This window comes from Lichenostomus cassidix, chromosome 1 (assembly GCF_008360975.1).
Source record: "Lichenostomus cassidix isolate B80296 chromosome 1, HeHo_3.0, whole genome shotgun sequence".
NCBI classification, from domain to species: Eukaryota; Metazoa; Chordata; class Aves; order Passeriformes; family Meliphagidae; genus Lichenostomus; species Lichenostomus cassidix.
The window spans coordinates 34,269,624-34,296,629 of record NC_139479.1 but is presented as its reverse complement, the minus strand read 5'-3'; the positions used below and the strand labels follow the sequence as shown (position 1 = coordinate 34,296,629).

The 27,006-nt window shown below is 42.9% G+C and overlaps 2 protein-coding genes across 10 annotated transcripts in view; both read left to right on the top strand.

Moving 5' to 3' along the window:
* Positions 1–27,006, top strand: part of DHRSX (dehydrogenase/reductase X-linked) — a 211,704-nt gene that overhangs the window by 37,140 nt on the left and 147,558 nt on the right. For 2 of the 3 annotated variants that reach the window (XM_085056384.1, XM_085056375.1), the window contains exon 1: positions 4,783–4,917. The exons of the other annotated variant lie outside the window; for it this stretch is intronic. In XM_085056384.1, the coding sequence (XP_084912510.1) occupies positions 4,806–4,917 (112 nt within the window). In that variant the 5' untranslated portion in view covers positions 4,783–4,805. Of the gene's footprint in view, positions 1–4,782; positions 4,918–27,006 lie in introns of those variants that run through there. 3 annotated transcript variants of the gene reach the window in all.
* On the top strand, positions 4,789–16,892 carry ZBED1 (zinc finger BED-type containing 1). Of its 7 annotated transcripts, none has more exons than XM_085056322.1 (4): positions 5,432–5,596; positions 6,551–7,042; positions 9,852–10,958; positions 11,861–16,892. In XM_085056322.1, exon 4 carries the CDS (start codon positions 11,912–11,914, stop codon positions 13,997–13,999), a length of 2,088 nt encoding a protein of 695 aa, XP_084912448.1. In that variant the 5' UTR covers positions 5,432–5,596; positions 6,551–7,042; positions 9,852–10,958; positions 11,861–11,911; the 3' UTR covers positions 14,000–16,892. The 7 variants fall into 7 exon arrangements, with proteins under 7 accessions (XP_084912465.1, XP_084912448.1, XP_084912473.1 ...); XM_085056331.1 differs by lacking the exon at positions 5,432–5,596 and having other exon boundaries at positions 5,726–7,042; positions 9,852–10,015; positions 10,737–10,958; XM_085056357.1 differs by lacking the exon at positions 5,432–5,596 and having other exon boundaries at positions 5,725–7,042; positions 9,852–10,858.

Below are 27,006 nucleotides of genomic sequence, written 5' to 3'. Positions count from 1 at the left end.
TGTGATTTCCAGATGAAAATCAATCACTTTGTTTCGCTCTCTGTGGGGTTTTGTTTCTTTTTTTCTGTTTTGCAAATATGCTGGTTCTTATCCCCAGAGTGCTTATCATCCCTTGCGCACAGGATTTTGTCAAAGGGCTTTTGAAACTCCATGCATGTTAATCAATCAGTTAATCCACTTACAGACATTTTCCAATAAATACAGGAATTACATAAGAACTGATTTCCACTGCTGAAATAATGCTGGTTACATCTAGAATTTCCATATGACTTGTTTTTCTTTCAGCCAAGTCAAGTTACCGAGTACAGTTTAAAGGCTGTTGACAGCCCTACTCAATTCTAAATATATTTAGTGTTTCAAAGTGTTTTATGATAGAAGTTTTTAACAAAAGCTTGTCTATTTTTTTTAGCAGCTCACCTGCTTTATGTGTCTGCACAAGTTTTGTGGGTAAACACATTTGGAGATTTTTTAAAAATTATTTTTACTTTTGTAATTGCTACTTGTTCTGCATATCTTCTTCTGACTCTTTGGCCTCTGAGTCTTGACTAAGCTGCAGGGGGGATGTTCAGAACTTAGCTGATACGGAGAAGTCGTATGAGGGAATGGAAATGCAAATCCAGACCAAACTACTCATGATCCAGGCTTTCCAGGCCAGACACATCCTGAAAGTGTGACATACACGGGATACCTAGATGCACAAATACAACAGTTGCTGCAGAGATGGTTGATTTAAAAAAAAACAACCAAAAACAACTCAGCAGCAGCAGTAAGCACACTATGCTTTTTGCATAATAGCTGAGTGGTTTGAGCAGTTTGTGGTAGAAAGTTTCCCCTATTACAAGACTCTACTGCACTTATTAGTCCATATTTTGTCCTGTTCTTCTCCAGACTTAAAAGCTTAGGTTCTTCAGGGAATATGGATTTGAACACTGTTGCCTCACTCCCAAGAACTTAAATGGTAGGCTAAAAAAATCCTCAGATTTCTCACTGTGTTACTGGGCATCACATCCTTATAGCTGTACTGGCAAAGGTCATTTTTTTCCTAGTGAGACCATTTTCTTAAAAAGTCAAATATTTGAAAAAGGCTGAGCGGGATCAAAAGCCATCCCCTTTCATGGGCAAATGCTGTAGCATGGTTCTATTACACAGAAGATTGGTCTTAGACAATCTAGTCTCTATCTACCCCAGCATTCCTGAAGAAAATTAAGTATGTTCCATCAGAGGACTACCCACAGCAGAGGAGCGTGCTCTCAGTCCCCAGGACTTTCTACTGTGTAGTCTGCAGACCCCCTTTCCTTTGGTAAAGTTTCTTTCCCCTAAGTAACTGACCCTCCCCAAGCTACTACAAAGGCTGTGTAAGAGCTTACTGCTCTCTATAGTCCTGCAATGCTCAAGTGCCCAATATTAGGCAAGATGGTATCCAGTTTAAGGGTACATAAAAATACTCTTCTTACACAGGGAGAGAAAAAAAAAGGCATATGCAGCCTGTCAAAATTGTCTGCAGGTGCTCAAAACCCTACATGAATTCCAGATGCAATCCCAACTGACTGTTTCCCAGCACTGCCTATTACTGTGAGCAACTCCCTAGTGAACCTGAAAGCTCCTCAGGCATTTAGCTATATTCACCTACACATGTTAAGGAGATCCTGTTCTGGAAAGATAGGCCCTTATCTCTTGCCTTAAGTCCCAGTAAAATCCAGCTTAGAAAGACAGGCATTTAAATCCCTTTTAGAAGCCTGAAAAATTAGCAGCAGTCAGAATTATATCTGGCTTTTTCCAACATGGGCCATCAGCTTCAACTTAGGGGCACAAGGCTGAGAGCATGACTTAAGGTAAGCACAGGAGTGCAAGTGTACGTTTTACCATTAGAGAGGGACTGATGTGTCACCCACATTTTACAAGACTGCCCCAACTATTACACCATGTTTGGGCAAAAAGCATCAACCTTTTCTACTGTGTGAGGATACAAGGAGTTGTTAGCTCCAGTTCTCATATCAAGAGAAGAAAAACAAAAGGGTGCAAACTCACATATGTGGAAAAGATGTGTCATACAGGAGACAAGAAAAACAAAGCATAACTTCGTAACTCTCCATCCTGTGCCAGAGAGCATCTGGACTGCTAGGTTTGCTTTTGTCTTCTCAGATGTGGCCCTGTGCCTTGTGTGTTCCAGGCTGCACAGGCTCTCAGCTGCAACACCTACCATCCACACTACTTGATGGTTGCTGATTATGCCATTCTGCTGGGAAGTTGGAGCTCAGGGCTTAATTAGAGCCTAGAAACATCACCCACTTCCTTTCTTACAAGTTTTTGCATCTTTATGCAAAATGTGGGTGGAAGCACTGTGATCGCATTAATGTCAGTCCTGCAGTACGGACAGAGAGGCTGGACTGTGTGTCCATGGAGTGTTATGAGTGTTTCTGATGAGTTTCCAAGAAGATATCAGTGCTCTAGCTGTAGGCTGGTTTTGCCAACAGGCACCTGAGCTCACTTGCAGTTAATGGAAAGAAGGAGGCACTCTAAGTGCCTCAAAGAAAGCTGTCATTTTCTGCAGGTCTTCAGAAGTTCCTCTCTCTCTGTCCTCCGCCCATACAGCAAAGCTGAGGAATTAGATTGCTCCTTTTGTCCCTTCCAGGGTTAAGACACCTAAAATATCATTGAAGTAATAAAGTCTCAGTGAGGTATCTAAAGTAGATGGATGAGATTCCAGCCTGAATACTTGAGGCTTTGCAGTAATGATTGCAAGAAAAAAACCAAAGCGTCAATAGGAAGATGCAGGCTGTTGAAAACCAAAGAAAAGAATATTCATTAAAATTAGGATGTATATAAGACAATATTTTAAAAGAACCAAAGACCTACAGCCTTTTGTAATTATTTTCATTTCTCCTCCATGCCCCATAAGCCTTTAGGAAAAAATAATTTAATATATTGTTGAAACATATTTTCCTTATCCTTTCTGTGAAGCTGTACTCAAGAACCATGGAGGGCTGAAAATCATTTTAACACCCTGAGAAAAACAGTGGGTCCAATAAGACTGTAATGTTAACCCATCAGTTTTCTCTCACTTAGTCTAATTCTTTGGATTTCATTGTCAAAAAAAGACAGAGGAGTATTTATTGCAGTAGCTTGAATATGCATCAATTGATTTTATTACACTAGAAAACCTGAGAAAGTATGGTTTATTTATATACAGATTGTGTAAATACACTGTAGGCTAGTTTCACAGTTTCATGTTGAAAGGGCTTTCATTAATGCCGTAGTTCTGAGAAAAGGATGTAAAGCAACATAAAGGAGTTGAGATTTGATTTTTACTGAGATAAGTTGAAAGAATAATTCACCTTTACTAAATGTGTTTCTTCTTTCATGTTGTTTTATGTGTTGCTCTTTCTACTGCTCCATGCATGGCTGCAAAAAAAATACATTAAGAATGAATCCCTCATTGATGTGATTTAATGATGTCTATTATTTATGTTTGCCTAATCCCATGTGTTAATAAAAAAAAAAAAAAAAATCACCAGAGATCCATAAAATTGGTTTTGTCCTCAAGCAACTACACACTATGCTTTTCCTTTATGTGTATTTCTGACAGAAGACATGAAGTCAGTTCTGCTGAGCAATGTAATCTGATAATGAAAAAGTATGTTGTTAAGTATATTTTTTTAGAAAGTATGGAGCGGGGGTTTTTTAAAGGCTAGATTACATTTCGAATACCCTTCCAGAACTTTGTATGGCTTCCCATCATTCTCAAAGACAAAAAGTTACCTAAAGATTTGAAATGGAATACATGGGCCAACATCTATTGTGCAATGAATTATTTTTGGTTTGTATCGCTACTGAGGCTCATCTACATTTATGAAAACCCACCGGTTCTGTGAATGAAAACCACGGCATCAGGACTAGGTGCTGTATTTCCTGTAACCGAAACCAGACACGTACCAGAACTGGTAGACACGATCAGCTTTTCCGTGCCTAGTACTCGGACTAAGTACTCAAAGTAAGGTTGAGGACTGAACACTAACGACACGAAAATTTTGAGATATACCACGCGATACAGCAGGTATGACTGTAAAGAAGGCATTCGTCAGACAGGTATGAAATTCCGGCTCCTGATGTAGGAAGGCTCTTGTAGACTGAGCTGCATTTGGAGAAATAGGTACCTGCAACTGAGACCTCGAGAGGAGTGAGCTTGACGGGTGCCCGAGGTGGCAGGGGCCGTGCCCAGAGCCAGCGACGCCGTGCGAGTCCGCAGCAGCCCCTCATTAGTGCCAGAGACAAGGGAAATGGTGAGACAACCCGATCAGCGCTTTCAGCCACGGGATCCTGAAGCAACGCCGTGCGCCTCACTCCGCCTAGGCACCGACTGCTTGTAGCTGTCACAGACCTGCCGAGAGTGTCTGCGCCCCACCGCCGGCGGCCTCACCGGGCGAGCAGTCACGCCGCCACCGCCTCCCCCCTCGCTGCTGAGTCGCGCACGCCGCCACTCTCCGTCTCCCCCTGCCCAGCTTCTCCGGTGTCCCGGCGGAGGCCGAGCCGCAGCGCCGACGCTCCCGCTGCCGCCGAGGCCGGTCCGCCCGCCGCCGCCCCTTCCCTTCCCCCGCCACCGCACATGCCCAGAAGGGCGGGAGCCGCGGCGAGCCCGGGCGCTGGTGTGACAGCGGCGGCGCTTTCCCTTCCGTGGGTGGGTGGGGGCCGCGCCGCGCCCCCCGGCCCGGCCTGGCCCGGTGGAAACACCGCACGGGCCGCCTGCTCGCCCGGTGCCTTCCCCGCCGCGCCCCGAGCCCGCTGCCGCCGCGGGGCGGGAGGCGGCCATGTCGCTATTGTCTGCGCTGGTGCCCTTGCTCCGAGTGTACTGCATCGGCCTCCGCGTCATCCTGCACCAGCTGCGCCGCCGCTTCCAGCCGCGCTGCCCCCCGGCCTCAGGTGAGCACCGCAGCCGGCGCCGCGGGGCGGGGCGGGGCGGCTCCGGGCCGGGGGGCGGCAGCCCCCGCCGCGGAGAGGGGAAAGTTTGCCGCGCCTCTCCCCGCTCACCGCGGGCGGGCGGCAGTGCCGGGGCCCTGGGGCCGAGACCGCGCAGCCCAGCCGGGAGCGGGCGGACAGTGAAGGAAAGGGAAGGACAAGGCAGGGCAGCCGCGACCTTGGCTGTAGCACGGGGTGCCCAGGCCGCGCCGCATCTCCCGCAGCGGGGCAGGAGCTGAGGCACCGCGGCGGCCCCGGCACGGGCGCCTCCGCCGCCCGGCTCCTCCCCTGCTCCCCTTCGCCGGCCGAGCGGCACCCGCCGCGCCGCCCCGGGGTAGCGGCCCCGGGGGGGCTGCGACTGGCGGGGCGCCATCCCGCCCCCGCCGCGCCCCGCCCTCGCTGCCGGCGCCGGGCCCTGGCCCCACCGCCCCGTCCGGCCCCCGGGCCGCGGCCGCACCGGACGCGGGGCGGGGCGGGGGGCCGGGCCCGGGCTGCACGCCGGCCTGCCTGTGGCCTCGGGAGGCGGCGTGGGGGCTCGGCAGGCCGGGGGTCCCTGCTTCTCCTCTTCCTCTCTTTGGCTCTCTGACGGTGTCTCCTGAGACCGCGGCTCAGAGCCGCGCGGGCGCTCCCTCCCTCAGCCCAGGTAGGTGCTCTGAAGGCGGGTAGCGGCGGGCAGCCTCCCCCAGCCCGGGCGCTCCTGCCGCCGTGCCCCCACCCCGACGGGGCGGCCAGGACCGCCGGCCTCGGCCTCCCTGTCCCGCCTGTCCAGGAGGGGAACATACCTGTGTTCCTAAAGCTTAGTCTTTGATACCGGCTGTCACTCGCTGATCGCCTTTAAGCTGACAAGTGAGTGACACTTGTAGTTTTTTCTAAGGGACTTCAGGTTAGTCGTTGGTTTGAGAAGTTAGGTTTTTGCACTTTTCTGATTTGGATCAACAGCATGTTCAATGCTGACTTAGAGGAAACTTTCCGTTTGCCAGAAAAACAACAATCTGAATTTCCATTTTCCTCATATTACTCTTGAGGACTCCAAAATGCTTCTGAGTTTATGAACTTAGAGCAAACTATGAGTTCGGACAGATGTTATCATCAGAGCTGAGCGCAGAACTATATTGAAGCCCATGCCTTTAATTTTCTCTGCTTATCAGCAAGTGAGCCTTTTTGGCCCTGTCGATAGTTTTAACCAGAGGAACAGTAAAAAAAGTAATATTTAGAGAGCCTAGTGTTTCAGTACAGAATTCAAGTAGATGAGGATATTGGTGTAGAAAATATCTGAAGTACTGGGGAGGAGATGGAACAAGTACACCACACAACAGGAATGTATTTGTCCATCTTATCACATGAGGCATCCTTGGGTAGCATTCTGTCTACTTTTTATTTATTCCTTATTCTTCTGCTGGGATTCCCTTTCTCATTCTCAAAAGGCAGCAATGAAACCCTGAAACAAACAAGAGGACCCTGGTGACAAAAAGGGCAGATGTGCATATGGTTTGAAGTCATCTGAGCATTTTTCTAGCATTAGCGTTTCTTGGCGGAGGAAATTTGGGTATTTTGCCTAGGGTGTGTAACACTTTCCAAATCTTTTTTTGAACCACAGAGAAACAGCATGACGAAAATGTGACCCAGTGTTTTGTTGCAGTCTGCTCTTTGCTGCTATTGAAAAAAAAGTGTTGAATTTGGAAATGCCAGAGGAAGGCAGTGAAGATCCAACCTGGGAAATGTCAGTTGCCTTAGTGGGACCAAGGCAGATTTGACAGATGTGAAAAGTTTTCTTTGAGCCCTAACTTGGGATGTTTTTTTTCCAAGGACAAGTGTTTTCCTCCTCAGCTAGTTGTTTGCACGCAGCTCCCTCTTGGCAGTTACCTGCTGCCTTGCTTTGACTCGCTGTGTCCAGCCATTGATTAAAGAAGTGATTCACCTTAACGACTGGAACCTTTTTACCCAGATGAACCTCGTTTCCATAATAACTTCAAAATAGTGATGTCAGTGCAACAAAAAGCAAAAGTGTTGTTAGAACAAGCTTGGATCAGTAAGCTACAGTTCCTGTAAGGAAACCCCGAGTACCTTTTTCAGACGATAATCTAGAAAGGTGTGTATGTTTAAAATTTTCTGTATGTTTTCAAGGGGGTTTCTGTAACTTTCACAAGTACAGGTATTTTATTGTCAGGGTACCTTCCCAGGGAGAGTTTGGAGTGGCAAAGTGGGGCTGGGAAGGACAGGATGGGGAGGGTGAGGCAGCCATTCCTCTGATCCTGGCTTCCTTGTCCCCAGTTTCCACGTCAGAGTTCCCATTCTTTGTGCAGCAGCAGTGCGGATCTCCCTTGGAAGATTGAAAACAGCGATGCCTGCTGGCTCGTCCTTTACCTCTGTGGATGAGTGAAGGGGTCCGGTCTCAGTGCAGCCCTTCTGCCTCTTTCCTCCTGGAATTTTCCAGAAAAGCTTGCTTTCTTGTCTTTGTTGTGACTAAATGCTCAGGATTTCAATCAAAGTAAACCAAACTAGTTTCACTTTTCTTTTAATTTTCTTTACCCTAATTTAAGAGTTGCATGCTCCTGGGACATGTGCTTTCATATCGCTTTTAAAAGTGACCATGTGTTCTTTAACTCCTACTGGAGTTTATCTGATTTTTATAGATGGGATTCAAGACAGTTTTGTGGGGAAAGAGTTTGGTCTCTGAAATCCAGATCCAGTGCAAAAACTTGGTAATTGTTTTGAGTTGCAAACTGAAAAGATAGTAATATTCTATATTCAAGAGAATGTCCCCCACCTCGACACAGAGTAGGGAAGTTTCCCTGAAATTCTGATCTTGAAGCTAAGGGAAGGGAAATACAGAGCTGGGACTATAAACAGGGTGTGCAGTCAGCGATTGCTCCTCTAACTAAAATCATCATAAAGGAACATGAAGAAGTAAAGGGGAACTTAAATAAAACTTACTTTAAAACATTTTTCCAAGTACTAACTGCTTGAACAGTATAACTGCCAATATGTAGTGTTAGTGTTCAGTGGTTTAAACTGTTAATAGTTTCATTAGAAATTACTGCTTGGACTTCTTTACAGTGCTTGATCTTAATTAATTGGAGGGAAGAAAAAAACCCTGCATGAGTAAAGTTCTTGATTAAAACAGCTTTTTAAAAGCACAAATCTAATCAGTGGATTGATAAAAGATAAACTAATATTAATTGTGGCACCAGGATGTTACCAGTGGAAATGTGATCACTGAAAGTCATCCTACTGATAAGAAAAATGGTTCATATAATTAAAAGCTTCTCAAGGAATTTATTTGGTATCTCCTCCTTCATTTTTTCTTCTACTGTACTAATCTCATTGAAATTTGGTAGGGGAAACTTAAACGTTGAATGTTTTGTAGTAGTTTTGAAGTCTTCATAGTTAAATTTGGAACCTGTGTAGAGGACTGTCTCTGAAGAAGGTGGTAATATGGATGAATTTCAGGAAACCTTAGAAGTGACTCCTGTTCTTCTTAAAAGTGATTGAAATTTCATAAGTATTTTTTATTTGTCCAATTTCTAGTTATTCATTATCCCCATTTGTACCAAGTTTCTTTAGAGTTAATTGTGAAATGTTGGTTTAGCATCACACATCTCTTAATTTTGATTCATATATTGAGGGCTCTTCCTTCATATGAGTAGAGCTTAGTGAGAGACTGGGCACTTCCTGCTCAATGCAGTGTGAGTTCCAGGTTGTAAATCATCCAGAGGGGGTAGAGGAGTGACTGGTAGGAAGAAGGATTGGTGGCAGGCAAAAATGAAGTTACATCTAACAGTTAAACCCTCTCCCCACGCATGCCCCTAAAAAAGTTATTAAGTTAGTTTCAGAGTGAGGAATCACTTGTTTTATGGTTGCCCCTGTTCTCACTGAGGCCAAGGTTGTGGGACAAGGATACCCACAGGGTGCCATTGCTGTGCATGCACAGGGTGGCACAACTAAGGTTGCAGGGTGTCTGCACACCCCAGGTTTCCTCACATCCCCATGCTTGGTTTCACAATCCAAATGACTCTTGTGCGGGTTTTGAACCAATTTTCTTCTCCACTGGGGAAACCGAGCCCTGCCTGCAAGGGTAACACAGCTGCTCTTTGCGACACAAGTCGTCGCTGGCATTAATATTTTGGCCCAAGGTCTGCCCTGGAGATGGAAGTCATGGGTTTGTGTTAGGAGAATGAGGGGTGTGTGGTCTGAGAGGTGTGAGGAGACAGCACAGCCTGCCCCAAGGACAGCTGGGTTGAGGTGCTAGGGCCAGAAAGTCTGAACTCTTTTTCCTCCTCCTCCTGTGGCAGCTGAGTTCACTGCAAAGCCAGCTCTGCAGGCTCTTAAAAGCCTCGGCCCCAGTACTGGCTGGTGCAGCTGCATGTAGGAGGCAAGGGAAACACCAGCTTCTCCAAAGGTGGAGAATTCAGGGTTGCTGTTGTTTTTGCCAGGACTAGACTACAAACACTGTTTCAGTGAAAGTGGAAAAGTTCACCTCCTCTTGGAGAAAAATGAGAGGTGTGGGGTTTTTAGCTTGTGTTCATAATGCCAGTTATGCTGCACAACACTCAGTGAAAGGCAGAGATGATCAGCAGTTTATATTTGAGCTATTGTGACAGCTGAAGTATATTTTACAGCATTATGCTAAAGGCTGTATTATACTGGCATATCCTTAGCTGTGCCGGTACTACTCTGGGCCACTATTGCCAAGTGCCTGATAACCTCTCAAAATGATAGCAAAACCATGACATATATAAGAATGAAGAGTGAGCGAGTGTAACGTTCCCGTACTCTAAAGTAACTTCTACATTATCAGTTGGTGATGGACTTTGTATGATCCAAGGTGTATCATACTAATTTTAAATATTAAAGATGCATCGACTCTTCTATTACAGTGCCTTCCTCCTTACTTTCAGGAATTGCCAGGTAACTGCAGAGGAAGCTGTAAGATTCAGTGGAATGCCATGAGCCTCTGTGCTTCCTCGAGACACCATGCCATGGACTGAAATGGAGGAATCTAAAAGCAATGATAATATGTATCGATACGACATGTCTTGTCAGTGCACTATCTGATGGCATGGTAGGGTTACCTCATTACGCATTACACCACTTGGTCTTTCAAAATCATCAGTTTTTGTGGGATTGCATACCTTGGTGCTGTTGATATGCACATGTTTGGAATTAGGCAGCATTACCATGTTGAATCAATAGTTTATCCTGGCAACTTAAAGGCACTGGATGAATCACATTAGAAGGCATGCTAGTAGGCAGAACATTGCCCCTCCCTCAGGAAAAAACCCAGAGTGTCTACACCCAGAAGTAAATCTTCAGAACAAATCCAATAAAATGCTTGCCCTGCATCTCTCATTCTGCTTCTAAACCAACAGATAAATATGTTTAGCATTGTTTAACCTGTCTTTGGTTTTCCATTCAAGACATTCAGAAAATGTTGCAAAATACCACCTATAGTTCAGAGAGAAAATTGTCTTTTCTTGGGAATGTTCACCAACAGCAGAAAGCACCCAGAGAAGCTTGCATACATACTTTTTTTTTTTTTTTTTTAATATTCCCTTGCAGCAATATGAAACAGACAGATTGTTTCTTCCTGCTCTAACCAGCCAGTTTTACCACCTGAGGATTTCAGGGCTTGGGTACAGGTGCAGCTCCTGAGGAGCAGAGAAGTAGCAATGCCATTGCTTTCAGTCTGGTGCTCTCCATGTTCCTCTCCTGTTCTCTTTCTCTGGATTTTTGTGGAGGAGGCTGCATCCCTGTTTAACCAATGTCTTTCTTCTCCTTCCCAGTGCTGGCCAAGGCCCTGGAAAAGGGCTTGTTGCTGTCACGGTGGTGTGGAAGAAATACAGAAGTCAGGGTGCAGTTGTGCTGTGCTGTGACTGGGCTTTTTGGTGTAGTGAGATCAGCTCTGGTGGGTGCCAGGTCCCAGCACTGTTCACAGAGGCACTGTAAGCCTCAAGTAGTACTTGCATGTGACCGCACAAGAAGCATTTTCCTGTGCAGATATCAAGGTACAGATTGCCAAAGTCTCACCTTATCACCACACTCATCTCTAGTGTCATCCCCTCCCAACTTTTGTAGCCTTTTGAAGAAAATGCAGCAGAATTATTTTCCAGCTGATGTGAATAATAACATTTATTAGTGCTTCCCCATCTGCTTTTCCTGTAATTATAATGCACTATTATTCCAGGAATGACGATTGTGAACTAGTAGTTCAGGAGATGACTTTGATTTCAGAAAGAGAAGGACAGGAAAGGTGTCAGACATGTATTGTTGATCTGCATGTAGGTTCAAGCTTCTTTTCCTTTTATTTCAGTCAGAAATCATCTTTACATTTGACAGGAGCAGATTATTGCCATAATATGCATCACAGATTTTTTACTATGTTTTTTTTTAAAACGAAAGCTGTAACAGTTAGATCGAGCTAACAAAACTTCTTTCAAAACAAACAAACAAGAAAACCTTTGCTCCTTCAGTATCAGGTTTCAATTGAAATAAATGTTAACAGCAAAGTTCAGTAATTCTTAGGCAACAGGATGTTGGTCTAGTTCTAACTTAAGACGCGGGAAAGTGCTATAGCAGATGATCAGTTTTTGTGACAGTAATGTATCAACTCTGTTGTGGTGGTTACACTTTCTCTACCCAGATTTATGAAATCCCAGAAAGAAAGATTTATTCGGGTCTTCTAGCTCAGTTTCACAGCAGAATGGGATATATTAAAACTCCTTTTAATTTTTGACAATCCAGTGGGCTTCTTGTAGGTCACACTTCCTGCAAATTTCATCTTTAAATTTGCAAATGTAATTAGTATGGTAGGTTTCTTGATACATTCACAGAAACGCTGATTTCACATAGTTGAGTGTGGTCAAACTTGTGCTTTCTCATTGTATCTTTATCTTACTGCCTTTATCAGGTACTCATTAATGAGTGAAGGATCAAAAGGTGGGACGGTGGCCAAGAAGCAATGGAGAATAAAGGTTTAGAAGGTTCCCCATCAGACCTAAAATTAGTGGCTCACCCGAGAGCAAAAAGTAAAGTGTGGAAGTACTTTGGGTTTGATACCAATGCGGAAGGATGCATATTACAGTGGAAGAAGATCTACTGCCGTATTTGCATGGCACAGATTGCCTATTCAGGAAACACGTCCAACCTTTCCTACCACCTTGAGAAAAATCACCCTGATGAATTCTGTGAGTTTGTGAAAAGTAACACGGAGCAAATGAGGGAAGCCTTTGCCACAGCATTTTCAAAAATCAAGCCAGAGTCATCACAGCAGGTTGTTCAAGATAGCCTCATCATGAAGACCTACCAGAACTACGAAAACAAAAAACATCAGGAACTGACATCTGCTGTCATCAGCTTAATTTGTGAGGGAATGTATCCAGCCTCCATTGTTGATGAACCTACCTTCAAGGCCCTCATGAGAACAGCGGACCCCAGGTATGAACTTCCGAGCCGGAAGTACTTCTGTACAAAAGCGATTCCCGAAAAGTACAGTGCTATTAGAGAAATTGTGCTGAAGGAGCTCACTGAGGTTCTGTGGTGTGGCATATCCACGGACATGTGGAGGAGTGAAAACCAGAACAGGTCATATGTAACCGTGGCAGTTCACTTTCTCAGCAGCAGTCCTGCCAACTGCCTGGCTGTGAGCTCACGGTGTTTGAAAACATTCGAAGTACCGGAGGATAACACTGCAGAGACCATTACACGAGTCCTTTATGAAACATTCATTGAGTGGGGGATCAATACAAAAGTCTTTGGTGCTACAACAGATTACAGTAAAGACATTGTGAAGGCTTGCTCTCTCCTAGATATTCCCGTACAGATGCCTTGTTTGGGGCACACTTTTAACGCAGGAATACAACAGGCTTTTCAGCTCCCCAAACTCTGCAACCTTCTTGCCAGGTGCCGAAAGTTAGTGGAGTATTTTCAGCAGTCTACGGTCGCAATGTACATGCTGAGTGAGAAGCAGAAGCAGCAGAATATTCTCCACTGCATGCTGGTAAGCGACCGTGTTTCCTGGTGGGGAAGCACGCTCGCTATGCTGCAGCGCCTCAAGGAGCAGCAGTTTGTCATTGCGGCTGTTCTTGTGGAGGACAGCAACAACCACCACCTCATGCTGGAATCCAGTGAGTGGAATACAATCGAAGGGCTGGTGGAGCTGCTCCAGCCTTTCAAGCAGGTTGCAGAGATGATGTCTGCTTCAAAGTACCCGACGATAAGTATGGTGAAGCCACTTCTCCACATGCTTCTGAATACTACTCTGAACATCAAAGAGAACGATTTGAAAGAAATCAGCATGGCAAAGGAGGTGATTGCTAAAGAGTTGTCAACCACCTACCAGCACACACCTGAGATAGACATGTTTCTCAATGTTGCAACTTTCTTGGATCCCCGCTACAAGAAACTGCCTTTTCTTTCAGCCTTTGAGAGGCAACAAGTGGAAAACAGAGTGGTGGAAGAAGCAAAAAGCCTGCTAGAGAAAGTAAAAGAAAATAGCTTTAGGACTGAGGAGAAATTCTTCACTGTTTCAGAAGAGCCCCCTATGAAAAAAATCATCATCTCCTCTACTCCTCCTCCTACCAGTGTCATCAACAACATGCTCGCAGAGATCTTTTGCCAGACAGGAGGCGTAGAAGATCAGGAGGAATGGCATGCTCAAATTGTTGAGGAGTTGAGCAACTTCAAGTCACAAAAGGTCCTCGGTTTGAATGAAGACCCATTGAAATGGTGGTCTGACAGACTAGCACTGTTTCCAGTTTTACCAAAGGTTCTTCAAAAATACTGGTGTATTCTGGCCACAAGGGTCTTCCCTGAACGCCTTTTTGGTTCTTCTGCTAATGTTGTGAGTGCAAAGAGAAACCGGTTAGCCCCGGCTCACGTGGATGAGCAGATCTTTTTGTATGAAAACAGTCGCAATGGGTCTGAGGCTGAACCGGAGGATGAAGATGAAGGAGAGTGGGGTTTGGAACAGGAACAGATTTTTAATTTAAATGACTCTGTAAACATAAACAACAATTTCTTTAATATTCGAGACAGTGGGTTTGTTTAACAGGACTGCTGCGGTACATTTAATAACAAAGAAAAAGGTATTTGTCTTAAGTTACCAAAAATTCTTCTGTTTTATGCTATGAATGGTGTAAATATTGAACAGTTGTAACAAACTTGATTTAGCTTCCATTGTCTGTGTTTTTCCCACTGTCTTAAAACATGAATGACTTGTGATTAAACAGCACTGAAATGAATGAGGAAATAAATTCTACAAAGACCGTGATTTCTGACTGTGGCCCAGATTTCAGAGAGCACTTATCCATGTGCTTCCTTTCCACTTGCTTCAGTGGGAGACAAACACATGCTTATGTGCTTTCTATCATAAAATTATTTTCCTGAGTTAGGACCTTGAGGAAGTTTTTAAAATTTATGCCTCCATTTGTAAATCCTGTATGACTCAGGATGCTAGCTTTAAATTTTGGATTTTAAAACATTTTTAAAATCCATAAATCTGAGCAGTGAATATTTTTAGACTATATTGTTGCTATGGAATGATCTTGAGCCTGATTTTCACTACCTCATGTCTTAGGTCTGGTCTATGCTAGGAAAGTTCAGCTGGTATAATTCTGTTGGTTAGGGAACTGATGTGTTGTTATTTTAACTGATACTGTGCTGGCATAGGCTATAGTGTGGATGCATTTATACTGGGATAATTTATTTTCCTTTCCAGGGTGATGTAAATGGTATAAAGACTTTTAAACTGGTATTTCTGTGTCCACATTAGTCCAGTTTTACCATTTAACTGCAGCTAAATGGCAAAATTGTTTTCTTGTTTCTTTTGCTTTGTGTCTAAGCAAGCCCTGATTGTAGTCTCTAGTGCTTTTGCAAAGTGGTAAGCAAGTGTGGGGTTGAGGCAGTGTTGTGTTACCTTCACCTTGTGCCCATGCCGTGGCTGACGCCTCAGGGTGCGTTGCAGGCAAGGCATCAGCCTTTTGGTAACGGAGGGAGGGAGAGAGAGAGAAGGAGAGGGCAGGGAGATGTCTGTAGGCCACAGGTCTAATGATTTGTCATGTTATAAAATCCTTAACCTCTTAATTTAATGGTGACTTCGCCCAGGGTAGCTAGAAAATTTTAGTGGCAAGAAAAGCAAAATAAAAAGCTTTAATATTATGTAAATAAATTCAAAAGAAGGGGACCCTCCATTTCCTCACATGTATTTAGTGAGTCTTTAATTTTTTTTAATACATTAGCACTTAAAAACTTTTTTTCTTCTGTCTCTTTTTGATTCAATTTGTAGAGTGGACTTTAGTCCTGTCCAGTCCAATGTTTGAGTACTGTTTCCGATTAGTTGTGTATTGTAATTACTCCCTTTGTGTCTCAAAGTGTGTTTTAAGCCCTTTTGTGAACTTGACAAACAAGAAAAAAAAAAAAAGGAAATGATCCTGAGACCCCCCCATCTCTTAAGAAATACTGCAGGTCATAAACATGATTGGAGTTCATGCTAGACACAAAGTAGGATGCACCAGCTTTTTTCTCTGAGGTGCAGTAGAGGACTCTTGGCATTTTCCAGTTACAATCAAGGTTTGCTTGGGGTTTTATTTCTGTTACTGGTGTCTCACACGCCCCCTCCCCCCAGTGTTGGTCTACAACTATGTTGATCAAAATCTGTCTGTTACTGTTCTGGAGGAAGGAAGTTGGGGTTTTTTCATCATGGTGGCACCCATGGACATTGGGTTGTGAAAAGGGCACAGACAGCAGGAACATACAAAAATGAGAATGGCAATGGAATTGAATCTGTTGTCAAACTGTTTATGATTTGCTTTAATCGTTCTTGGAAGTTTGAGGCCTCTGTGTTCATTGTAGGTGGTGGGAACAGGTGGGTGAGTGAGGAGGAAGGGCAGAGGTTAGACTGAAGGAATAGTGAAATAATAATGGCAAACTACTTGGCATGCTTGAGCCCGGGAAAAATGCAGCTAGCAGGTGGTGTGGCCTGTGTTTGGCTGTTATTAAGCCTGGGGTTTCACATTCCAGTCCCTTGAAAACTGATTTGCGCTTGTACAAAGTACATGCATTGTGCATCCTGTTGAATGTTGCTGCTCTCCACGTCCACTGAAGTGGTGTATGTGATTGCCCAAGCTGCAAAATGCAGGCTGGGCCTACAATCTTGCAGGTGCATAGGCTATCTGTGAGGGCAACAAAATCAAATTATGGAGGGGGGCGAGATACCTGAGCTCCTGTGACACCCAGGAAGTCCTCTTGGTTTTTATGACCATTACTTGCCGCAGCTGTTACCACCACTGCAAGCCCTCCCTCCAGGTGCTGCACAAACACTGGTACAAAGTGTGTGGATTGTGTCTTACATGAGCATAATGTAAAGCCATGCCCTCACAACCAAGGCAGAGCACTGCTCCCCTGGTCTTCACTTGGTCTACCCCTGTTGGCAGCATTGTTTCCATCTTTGTCCTCCTAGGGCTGAACAGTGACGCTTACAAGCAGTTTTACTGAGATCAGTGCAATGCACTACTCTTTTCCTTCCAGCTTCTTTTTATTTTTTGGTATCCAAAATAAAATTGTAGTCAGTTCAATTGATGTGTCTCAGCATTCTTTTAAAAAAAGGAGAAGAAAAAAAAAAGAGAGCAAAACCATTGTTAGTCTTACCCATTGTCTGTGAGATTTTTATTTAATGTTCTAAGCCTGATATATTGTTAAATAAACCAGAAAAATAAGTTAGTTACTAGATTATTTGTCTGATGTGTGGTCATATCTGCAGCACTTTATGACTTTGAACTCTTCTGCAACAGGGGGAGGCTATATTCTAAGGACTTAAAGCTATGCATTTATTTTCCTTTTGATCCTGTAAGTTATTTTTTAAAAATGCTGTACAAATCTTTTGGATTAAAAAAACCCTTGAGGATGAAAAATGTTGGAAGTTTAGATGGTTTCTCTCGCTTAAATACGTGTGGTGTTTTTCATTTATTGACGTGATTTTCTGTTGTTCAGTTGGGTGGAGAAGGAAAATTGCGGAGCTGTTTTAAATATTGCTACAACTTGAGTTAACCCTGGTGTTACTGCCAAGGGTGGGCCCAGAACACATTTCCTAATAATGCTACTAAGTCAATTTTATGTTTGTGTTTCTTGACAGCTACTTTGAATCCACAGCCTAACGTTTCCTTTTCAGTGCAGCTGAGACATCTTTTTGGAGGGGCAATAGAGGAACGAACTTCAGCTTTTGAGAGCTTTCATGCAGAAACAGTGAATTTTTGGACAGGCTCTCAATGTACTCTGTGTTCAAAGAAGAATTGTCTTTAGTCACTAACTAGGTGTTGCCAATTCAGGATTGAACCTCAGTGAGCTAGGTGAGGTTTCGTGGGGTAACAATGTAACTAAAGGGAGTTTTTCTGACCAGCCCTTGCACACATTTCTCCTCCCTCTGCTTTCAGGGATTATGTGAAGACAAAGAGAAAAGCCTGAACCATACTGAAGTTGAAAAGGTGAATTTTTCCAGCAAACAATATCTGAAATGCTTTGGTTTAAATTAGGGCAATAAAGTTCTGTATTATTTATGCAAAGGGTATATTGTTCTAAGTTTCTATTGCAGCAGTCTGTTAGATTAATTTCAAGCCTTCTTTAATCAATGTTGTGTCCTGTTAGCTTTACAGGAGCACTTGTAAGCAGGCAGGAATATTAAAAGCAAAAGAAACACAAATTGGTTATTTGTAATATCTTATAGGACTTCTGAAAACTTAAAAGTGATGTGTAGTCCTTGATTTTTGTTCTTTTTATGTGACACCTTATAAAGAAGGGGCTGCCTGAGGACGTCATTTCTGAAGGAGGGGAAGTGCATGGATATGAACACAGAAGTAGTGTATTGTACATATTCCATGACAACTGGGTAAAGGAAACTTTATGCTGGAGAAATTACATTTTAATCTCTGCACACCATACTCCTTTTGGTAGTCTTCATTTCTGAGTGTCCTTCTGAAGATCTGGTGATCCTGGTTCTGGTGGTGCTATCTAGTCTAGACTATCTTTTTAGCTCTGCTGAAAGGACTCTCCTGGTCTCAAGTTTTATGGCTTTTTTTTTTTTTCCCTTTGGACAAAACTATATGATATGTCCTGCCATATCTCCTCCAAATGAATATTCTGCTAAATTTGAAACATTATTAGGGGGTGTAGGAAAATCATAGAAATTGGTTTTTTGTTTTAATAACATTATTTGGTGCTGTAGAGACATAGAGAGAACTTATAGATACAGCTTAATTATACATCTGTCTTAAAAGTGCATCAGTAAAAAATGTCTTAATGTTACTGTTTAAACTAACTTCAAAACATCTTTGTAGTTGCAGTTTATAATGCTGCCATTTTTCCAAACAAAAGGATTTCCTATATATTGAACAATAAAAGTCAATTAAATAGATCTTTACTGCTGTTGCAGTCCCTTTCATTGCTCCTGCAGTTGGGTTAAAATGCCATAAGGGAATCGAGTTAGTATTTAAAAAAATGAAAAAATTAAATCACTGTCTTTTAGCCTCCTTTTTGTTTTAATAATTTGATTTATATATCTTTTAAAAATTGGAAGGCTGTTGAAGCAACTATTTTCAAATGAGAGTCCTTCAGAACTGTGAAATGTTAAAATATTAAGATTTTTGAGGATTTCTGTTGACATTTCCACACTGAGTGGTATTGATTTCTCTTGCTTCCAAAAGATTACAAAAGTGATGCTGCCATCTGCAGTGCTTTGAAATGGTGATCAGATGTATCTTTTTTTCAGAGATTTTCAAAAGACTGTTACCTACTGCACGTGTGCTGGTTTCCTTGTATCACACTTAGTACTTATTTCCAGCGACTTGAGTTTGGCCTGTCCTCTGTCCTGTCTTCTCTCCCTGGCCCTGCCTGGCAGAATGCTGGGTGGGAGCAGTAGGGAGGAGAACTCCAGCTTTTTGTCTTATTGAGAGACTTCCTTAAGAGCAGATAAAATTCATTTAAAAATTAGTTTAAGGTAGGTTCTCATTCCAGTCTGCTGGGGCTACAGCACCTGTGCCATGGTGTGAAAAGGTAGAGCTGGTGATTCCTCTCTGTGCAGTGATATACACTTGGACACATGGCTCAATTGGACCAAAATTGCCTGTTTAAGGGGAGTATGCTGGGGAACTGAGCTCAGCACAGCTAGGAAACTACACTCACAGTCAAAGGCATAATAAGCATGTCAGGGTAAAAGCAGTATCTGTGCTGCTCTCCTTAGATGGGGATTTAAGGTAAATACCGGAACAAGATACTGGTTTGTACTCTAGGCTGAAGCTGTGCCTGGGAAATTTTGTGGTTATTCAAATAGTTACATTGTTAATACTGACATAGAAAAGTCATTTTGTGACACTTAAATATTTTATATAGATGGAAAAGCTGTAGTTGCTGTTTGATAGATACATTGGGGGTAACATTTACACTGGTTTTCCTGGAATAAATGCCATGGTCAGAGGTACACCAATATTCAGCTATCAGAAAGAGTAGGGCAGTCCTGTTTGTAAATATAACAGAGGCAGAAGGGGATATTTTAATTTGAAATAAGTGAGAAATATCTTTATTTTAGCACTCCTAGGCAGAAGACTAATTAAAATGCATCTCTGAATGTTTGTGATAGCCTAATAATTTATGTAGATGTATCTGAAGAGAATTAATCCCTTTGTTTTACTTAGTTCACTGAAAATATAACTGTATTTGTCCATAGCTGCATGTGCATGATGTCATGTTCAACCATGCTTCCCCAAATAGTGCAGAATAAGGTTATTTTTAAAATGGCAGTTTCTTTGAACACATACAATCTTCTGTCTGTTCATTGTCCCCAAATACTTGCAGTTAGGAATGAAAAATTCATTTTTTGTTTCTCCAGTATATTGTTTTGCTTTTAAATTTGAGACTTTTTTTGTATCACTGTCTCTTTACATACACTGCAACTGAAAGGGTTTCATTCTCCCTTTTTTTCTTTCTTTTTCCCTTTTTTTTTTCCTTTTGGTGTGCTTTTTTTCTCATGAGTCATCAGGGAGGTTTACAGTGGTAGGAATTTGCAATCATAACAAGGAAGATGTCGAGTGAGCACCAGGAGAGCTTATGCCAGAAACATCTCATCCCATGTCGTGAATGCTGTGCTCCAAGGGAAACCTTCATCTTCTCAAACACAACCTTCTGATGTGTGTGTGAGAGAAAAATAAAATGCTTTTGCCAGCAATGCTCAGTTCTGTTTTATGGGTGATAGTGCAGTTTGGAGTTTGTGCTCTGGAATGCACTCAGTGGTCTGGCAGCAAATATAAGTTTCTTGAGCACACAGCAGAACTTACGTGAACACAAGGAGCTTCATAACAATTAAATGTGAAAAATGCAAATACTTTACTTAAGGGAACAGATAGGAAGTGGGTCCATCTAGGGAAAATACGGAAATTTTATCAAGAGCCTCCAATTCCTGTCCGAAATCCTGATAGCATTTAAAAATGCTAAGTAACTAACCTTCCTGTAGTCTGACATTTTAGAACTCTGTAAAACAATTGTTTTACACACGTTTTAGTGTTCACATGCTGCTGGCAATGAGCTCTGTTAGCTTCATAAACTCCTGCATTCCAAAGTGGCCGGTGAGGGACTTTAATTAAATGATATGCTGGAAAAGAAGGGAGATTCAAGCTCTTACTGTGATCTGTCCTCTAGCCTGTGGGAGCCTGGGCTGAAGAGACTGTTTCTCGATGATATTTTGACATGTTCATCTACATAGATAAATATTCACATGCAGTCCAAAAACTTGCCACTGACTGTAAATCTGGCTGGTCCCAAGAGAGCGAGTGCTGTGGTGAGAAAGCCAGTCTTGTGGATGAGTGGAGCTGCCTGTGTGTAGCATGTATTTCTTCTAGTCCCTCATTCTAAGCCTCACTTTGTTTCCTGTTCTGGCAGTAAGTATGTCAGTTCTGGGTTTTGGTGTGTTATTTGCTGGGTGCCTCTTGCATTCCAAGTGTAAGAATAGGGGAATGTGACCAGTGTGCTTTCAAGCCTTGGTGAAGGTATGTGGAAGTTCACCTGCACTGTTGATGATTTACTGCCTGGTATGCATGGGCAGTGGGTTGAGGATGGTACAGCGTTTGCCCCGTGGTGTTGTGAATGTGAGACTGGCATTGCTGCTCAGAGAAATGAAGTGAGAAAAGCACAGCCTTGTGCATGTTGTGTTTGAAGGTATGACTCAACACCCAAGTGAGCTTAAAGTGGTTACATGAACTAGTCCTTCAGTAGTCTTGCAGACAGACTAACCACCTTGTTCATGCCCTGCCCACCCCACCCCACCTCCCCTTCATCAATGTTCATGAAGATTTCACAGTTCTTCTTGGAGAGATAAATTCAGAGATAATATATGAAACTATTTGTCAGTTGTTAAGACCATTGCATATGCTTTTTGTGCCTTTTTTGGCAATGTGTGCTAGAGCTGATAGAAGATAAAATTCTTATTTTATCCCAGAGACAGCTCTTCCTGCAATGAGGGGATCAGCTCAGTCTGCAAAGTTGATCTGTTGGCTGTACTTCTGCCTTTTCTCTGGGCTGTTTAGGAACGTTGCTGTGCTCTGCAGAGGGAAAAACAGATTCCTCCAGAGTGTTTTCTCTGTGTTTTTGTGTTGCTGGGGCTGCTTTCTGGTCTGCACATGCCTGAAGGAAGGGGATGGGCCAGGGCTTTTGCCCTGATTCTGCTTCTTCCCTGGGCTGATTGGCCACCCTGAGAAGAAGATTGTGCAGAAAGCGACACTGCCGGGTGATAAGTTTGCAAACACCAAGGCTACAAAATGACTCATTGGTTTTGTGTTTATATTTAGACTAAGATTAAAATGATACAAAATGTGGCCTAAAAAGGAGTCTGCAGAACCTATGCACTAACTCCTTGACTTAGGTGTCCAAATATAGGGACCTTATCTCCAAAAGCAATCTATTTTGCATGCTCTGCCTTCAGACCCTCTAAAAATGCTGATAGCACAAGTGTATCTCTTTTAATATCTTTTAAATAATGGTATTTTGGGGTGGGCTGTGTATGCAATGCTTTTTAAATGCAAACCACAACTTTTTATTTTCTATGTGTCCATTTTGTCTTCCATTGTGCTTCAAAGGTAAGCTTCAGAAGTAAGAGAAGTATTTTCCCCCACAACTCATATGCTGGAAAGCTTAATTATTCTGTTGTCAAAAGAGGCAGTTGTAACTGCATTTTACCAAAATATGGGAGAATGTGAATTGTAAATATTTACATTTTTTTGATAAAATTCTGATTAAAAGGCTTAAATGCAAGCATTTCATGTTTTGCCCTTACTTGTCTCATAGCAATATGGAACCAGACCCATGGTATTTCAGTGAGGGTACAAGTCGAAGAACAACCCTCTTTTACTTAGTCATTATTCTGCTTGTGAGGATGTTTCATTTTCAATGATTTAGTCATAACAAGCATAAAATCCACAGTTTCAGCAGATGTGAATGAGCATTTCTATTACGTGGTCCTTCCTTCCTCAATAAACAGGAACTTATGCTCCTTTGTTAATGCAGAACAAAGGAAAGGAGGCAAATGGGGTCCAAAATCATAGGTGGAATGTTGGATGTTTGTTTTGTGCTCATGGAGCTGAAGCAGTGATGGATTTCAGAGCCAGGTGATAGATTCCATTTGTGCATTTGAGTCTAAAGATGGGCAGATGGTATCTTTGCTAAGGATATATGATCTTTTTCTTTGAGTCAGCACTATGCCAATAAATGTGATAATTAACCCCAGCAATGACTGGTTGTGCAAATTTGAACTTCTGAAGTCTCTTAATCTCTGTGGTTTTGGGGCTATTTGGGCTAAGATCTTGTTAGAAGATAGAGCAAACTCTGTTAGCAATTGCATCTCTGTTGCTAATGATGAGATGCTGCAACTCAAGAAAATGAGCTAGAAAATGTAATTGTTCCTTTATATCATAAGGAGTTGTTTAACGAAATTCCACTCAGCCATGCTTCAGCTGAAGGCCTGGAGGTTGTAGAAACTCTTCTGAGGAATGTAAGAGCTTTACCAACAGGGCAGTTGGGTGGCTGAAGGTCTTGAGCCACGCAGGACCTTGTGTGGACTCCACCATGAGCCTGCCTTTGGGGGATAAGTTGCACAACCAGAAGTCTGGTTTGGTTTAGATGTGAGTGTTGATGCAGCCTCATAACATTTGCAAGGCCAGAGGGCAGGAGGAAGTAGTTGCAGACCCCATTATGTGATTTTTAGAGATATTTTTGTTGTAGGCAGGTAATAAGTTTTCTTAGACCATGCAGCTGCTGTCCCACCACAAATGCTTTACTTGGGACTCCCTTGTGCTGGAGTAGTGTTGAAGTTCCATGGGTACTGATGTGTGATTCCTGATTCAACTCAGTTGTGGTCAACCTTTTAATGCATTGAACAAATGCATTCTTAGGAAATACTTTGATGTCTATGTCACTAAGATTATGTGCCTTGCCTAACAGACAGGGCAAGAGTCAAGATTTGTGCAGTTAAGAGTAAAAATGTAAAATTTTTAAGAGTAAAAATATACATACACACAGTCCTATCTTGGTCTGTGCGGAAACTGTCACCTGCCAGTTTCAAGCTTTCCATCCTCGAAGTTTCTAAATTACAGATGTCATTACAGTGATTTTGAGTTTGTGGCTTTATCATACTGTATGAATTACTGCATTAAAGCTGCAGATGTGGTGGAATATAGCAAGATTCAAATGGACATATTGCCAGCAAGGAAAGAAAATATTTGAGAACTGTGATAACCAAAAAAACAGATAACCAAAAAAGCAGGGGAGTTTTGCTTCCCATCAGGATTGCTTTTAACAAAAAGGAAAGTGACAGTTTTGTAATAAAATGATGACATTTGTTTTCATTTCATTGTATTTGTGCTCTGCTAGGAGAGCTTTGATAGTTTACAGAACATTCATTGGGCAAGAAAATTACATCCCCCATCTGACCCAAAACATCCTCTAAGTTGTGTAAAGCTGAGTTAGAGTGCTTGGCTCTGATACACTTCTGCTTTTGTGGTGTGCGTTTTTTCTGCCAGAGCATGCTTTCTGCAACATGGACATTTTGCCATCTGAAGGAATGCCTAACCATGATTACTAACATTGCTCAATATTTTAAACTAGCTTGGAGAGAAAGAAAAAAAAGGAAAATTGGACCCAAAAAATCCACTGAACTTGTTTCTGAAGGAGAACCTCGAGGGACCATTTAAAACCTTTCTTTTTTTCATGTTGACACACTGGTAACACTGGTAACGTGGTTAATATATCTAAACACCCTTTCAGCTCTATGAGGAAATAGTCATCCTGGTAAGCTCTGCACCAAGGTACCCTCTGTGACATGAACTTCATGGGGTGAGAGAATGGAGACACGCCAAATCAAAGCAAAGCTCAGCCACCTCCTGACCTCACATCTCATGCTGTTGTTTCTCTTGTGTACAAACCAGGGACTGAAGTTAATGAACCTTATGTGTGTTCAATGAGTTCGGGATTAAGTTTTTAATCTGCTGTGCTGTGGGCAAGGGTTTGATTGCCATCTCCGGCTGCCCAGGTGTGATGTGCTGCAGCAGGAGGCAGGTGATGCTTGGTGTTAGCCATTTGTACTAAAACTGCTGATTAGGGCCTGTAGGCCGTGTTCTTTACAAAGCCAACCCAGAAGGTGCACTCTGTTCTAGGAAGGTTATTTTTAAAACAGAAACAGATAGTTCTGTATAACGGCATTTTTTAACAAGCATGTCAACTAGTCCCAACTAAGGAAATTACAGATGAGTTGGCATCAGACCTCATACTTTAAAAAAAGTGCAGTGGTACCACTGCAAATGGCTTATAAAGTCTGCAACAGTCTAAGCATTACACAGAATGAAAGGACTTTGTAAATAAAACATTACTGGCACTATACTTTCTGCAGACCAGGACTGACACAGTGATGACCTTGTAGTTTTTTTACTGAGTGTATCCCAGTGAACGTGCCTGCAGAGCAGTAACTATTGTCTTTCTGGCAATTGGATATAACCTCAATAACTGGAAATGGAACATTATCTTATAGCGGATATATGAGGACTTCTTGGACATATTTTTCCAAAATAACACCTTGTTAATGAATACAGTCATCCAGTTGAATACAGATATCATCTAATCTGCCTGATGGAGTGTTTTCATGCTAATTAACACTATCACCTATATATGGCAGTCTTACTTGTGCATTCCTAACTGGAATCGCTGCATTGCATGGTGTATAATTTTAACATTAAATAATCTGCTGAAAATTAGTAGGAAAAAGGTCAAGAAATGCAAAATCCATGTTCTCTCAATGATGCTGTACTTCCTAATTCTATGATACAGATATGTGAAGAGCAACTAATTTGAGTCAGAAGCAAGTGTCAAGAGCTGCAAATGCTGATAGTGCCTGGTAGTTGCTAGAGGAGTTCTTTGCACTTGGTTGTAGGCAGGTATTCTTCCTGTGGTTTCCCATGGGTTCTTTTTTGGAGTCAATCTGTTAAAGACTCTATGTGTAGTCTTCCAGCACTCCAAGGAGGAAAGGGATATTTAAAGATACGAGGAAGAAGGTGTAAAACAAAAAAATAGGTGGGCAACGTTGAGGCCAGGACTTCAGCTTGAGCATGGCCCTGTTAGGGTTATACTACAGTGGGGTATGGACTTAGTTGTTTATGCAGTCATATAATGACCTTTATTGGGATTTTGGCTATTAAGTGTATCTTCTATCCATCTCTTCCACATCAATTTTCAGAGATTTTTTTTTTCTCAGTGTTTACTAATTAATACTAGTCATAAAGTATTCTAGTGAGGCACAAGTGAAAACCATTATGTTTTCCCAGTCTTCTAGTCCAGTTATCAAAGTGTTTGTTTCCTTCCCTAAAGAAGAAAAAACTTATACATACCCACCTTTGTATACAGAAAATTATTGCCATTTAGCAATGAAGTCCAGTTTTTCAGTCCAGATTCTTCCAAGCTGCCACCCTCTGCTGTAAAGAACAAAGTAATCTTTGCAAGTTTGGTCTGCCTGACAGCTGGCACATGGTTTTGCTGAGGGCTGTGGGGACAGGGATGAGGCTGGATGGCTCAGTGGGCAGTGTGTGTCTGGCTGTCTGCCGCCAGCCTCTCTGCAGGCATGATCTGTTCCTTGCAAATGCATTTGGGTCTGTGTCAAAGTGGCTTTGCAGCGTGCTCCTCTGGCTTGGCACGTGGCAGCTTGGACGGGGAGATGCTGGGACCGCTTCCTGCCCAGTCCCTGACATGTGCCACTGCAAAAGGGCTGAGTAAATTAAGGGCTGGCAACGTGCCTGTGCTCCGTAGAGAAATGTCACTGCTGTCACAGGAGTGTAGGTGATGTCATCCTGGTGAGTTGTCCTGGATGTCCCTCTTTGCACTGACAGTGCTTCCATGTGCCTCGGGTTTGACTGCAACTACTGTTTTTTAACAGGAACACTTGTCTTCTCCAGGATAAACCTGCATGAGGCTGGCTGTGCTGGTGTATTCCATGCTGGGCAAAGCACTCCACTGTAAAGGTACAGCACAGATTTGCAGGGCAGCACTTGCAGAACAGCCTATTCAGTAAGACATAGTGTTCTGTTTCCCCAAGTGGAACAGCGAATGCTGGTAACAGCCTGAAGCAGAATTTGGGCTTTTCCTGGAACAACAGCACTGGTCACAGACTGCATGAGGATGCAGACATGTTGGCCAGATGTCCTAGCATGCTTTGGGAGGGAGCTGTGGCCAAAATGAAGGCACTGTGGCCAAAATGAAGGTGATGTGACTCTCAACACTGCTGGATTTTCTGTATGGATGGTTGCAAAGCTTCAAACACAAAAACAAAAGAAATGCTGATGTAAGGGCTGCAGTAGCTGCCAGTGCAGCTTGCAGAGTTGGGAGGGGCTCACTTTTCTCTTCCTGCAAGGAGCTGTTCACCTTTTACCTTCTGCATCACCAGGATTTTTTCTGAGAGAGTTGCTAACTGGTGGCAAAACTCCACTGGAGGACTGAGTGTGAGTGGGCTGACTGTTTACACTGTGTGTTACAGGGGGGCTT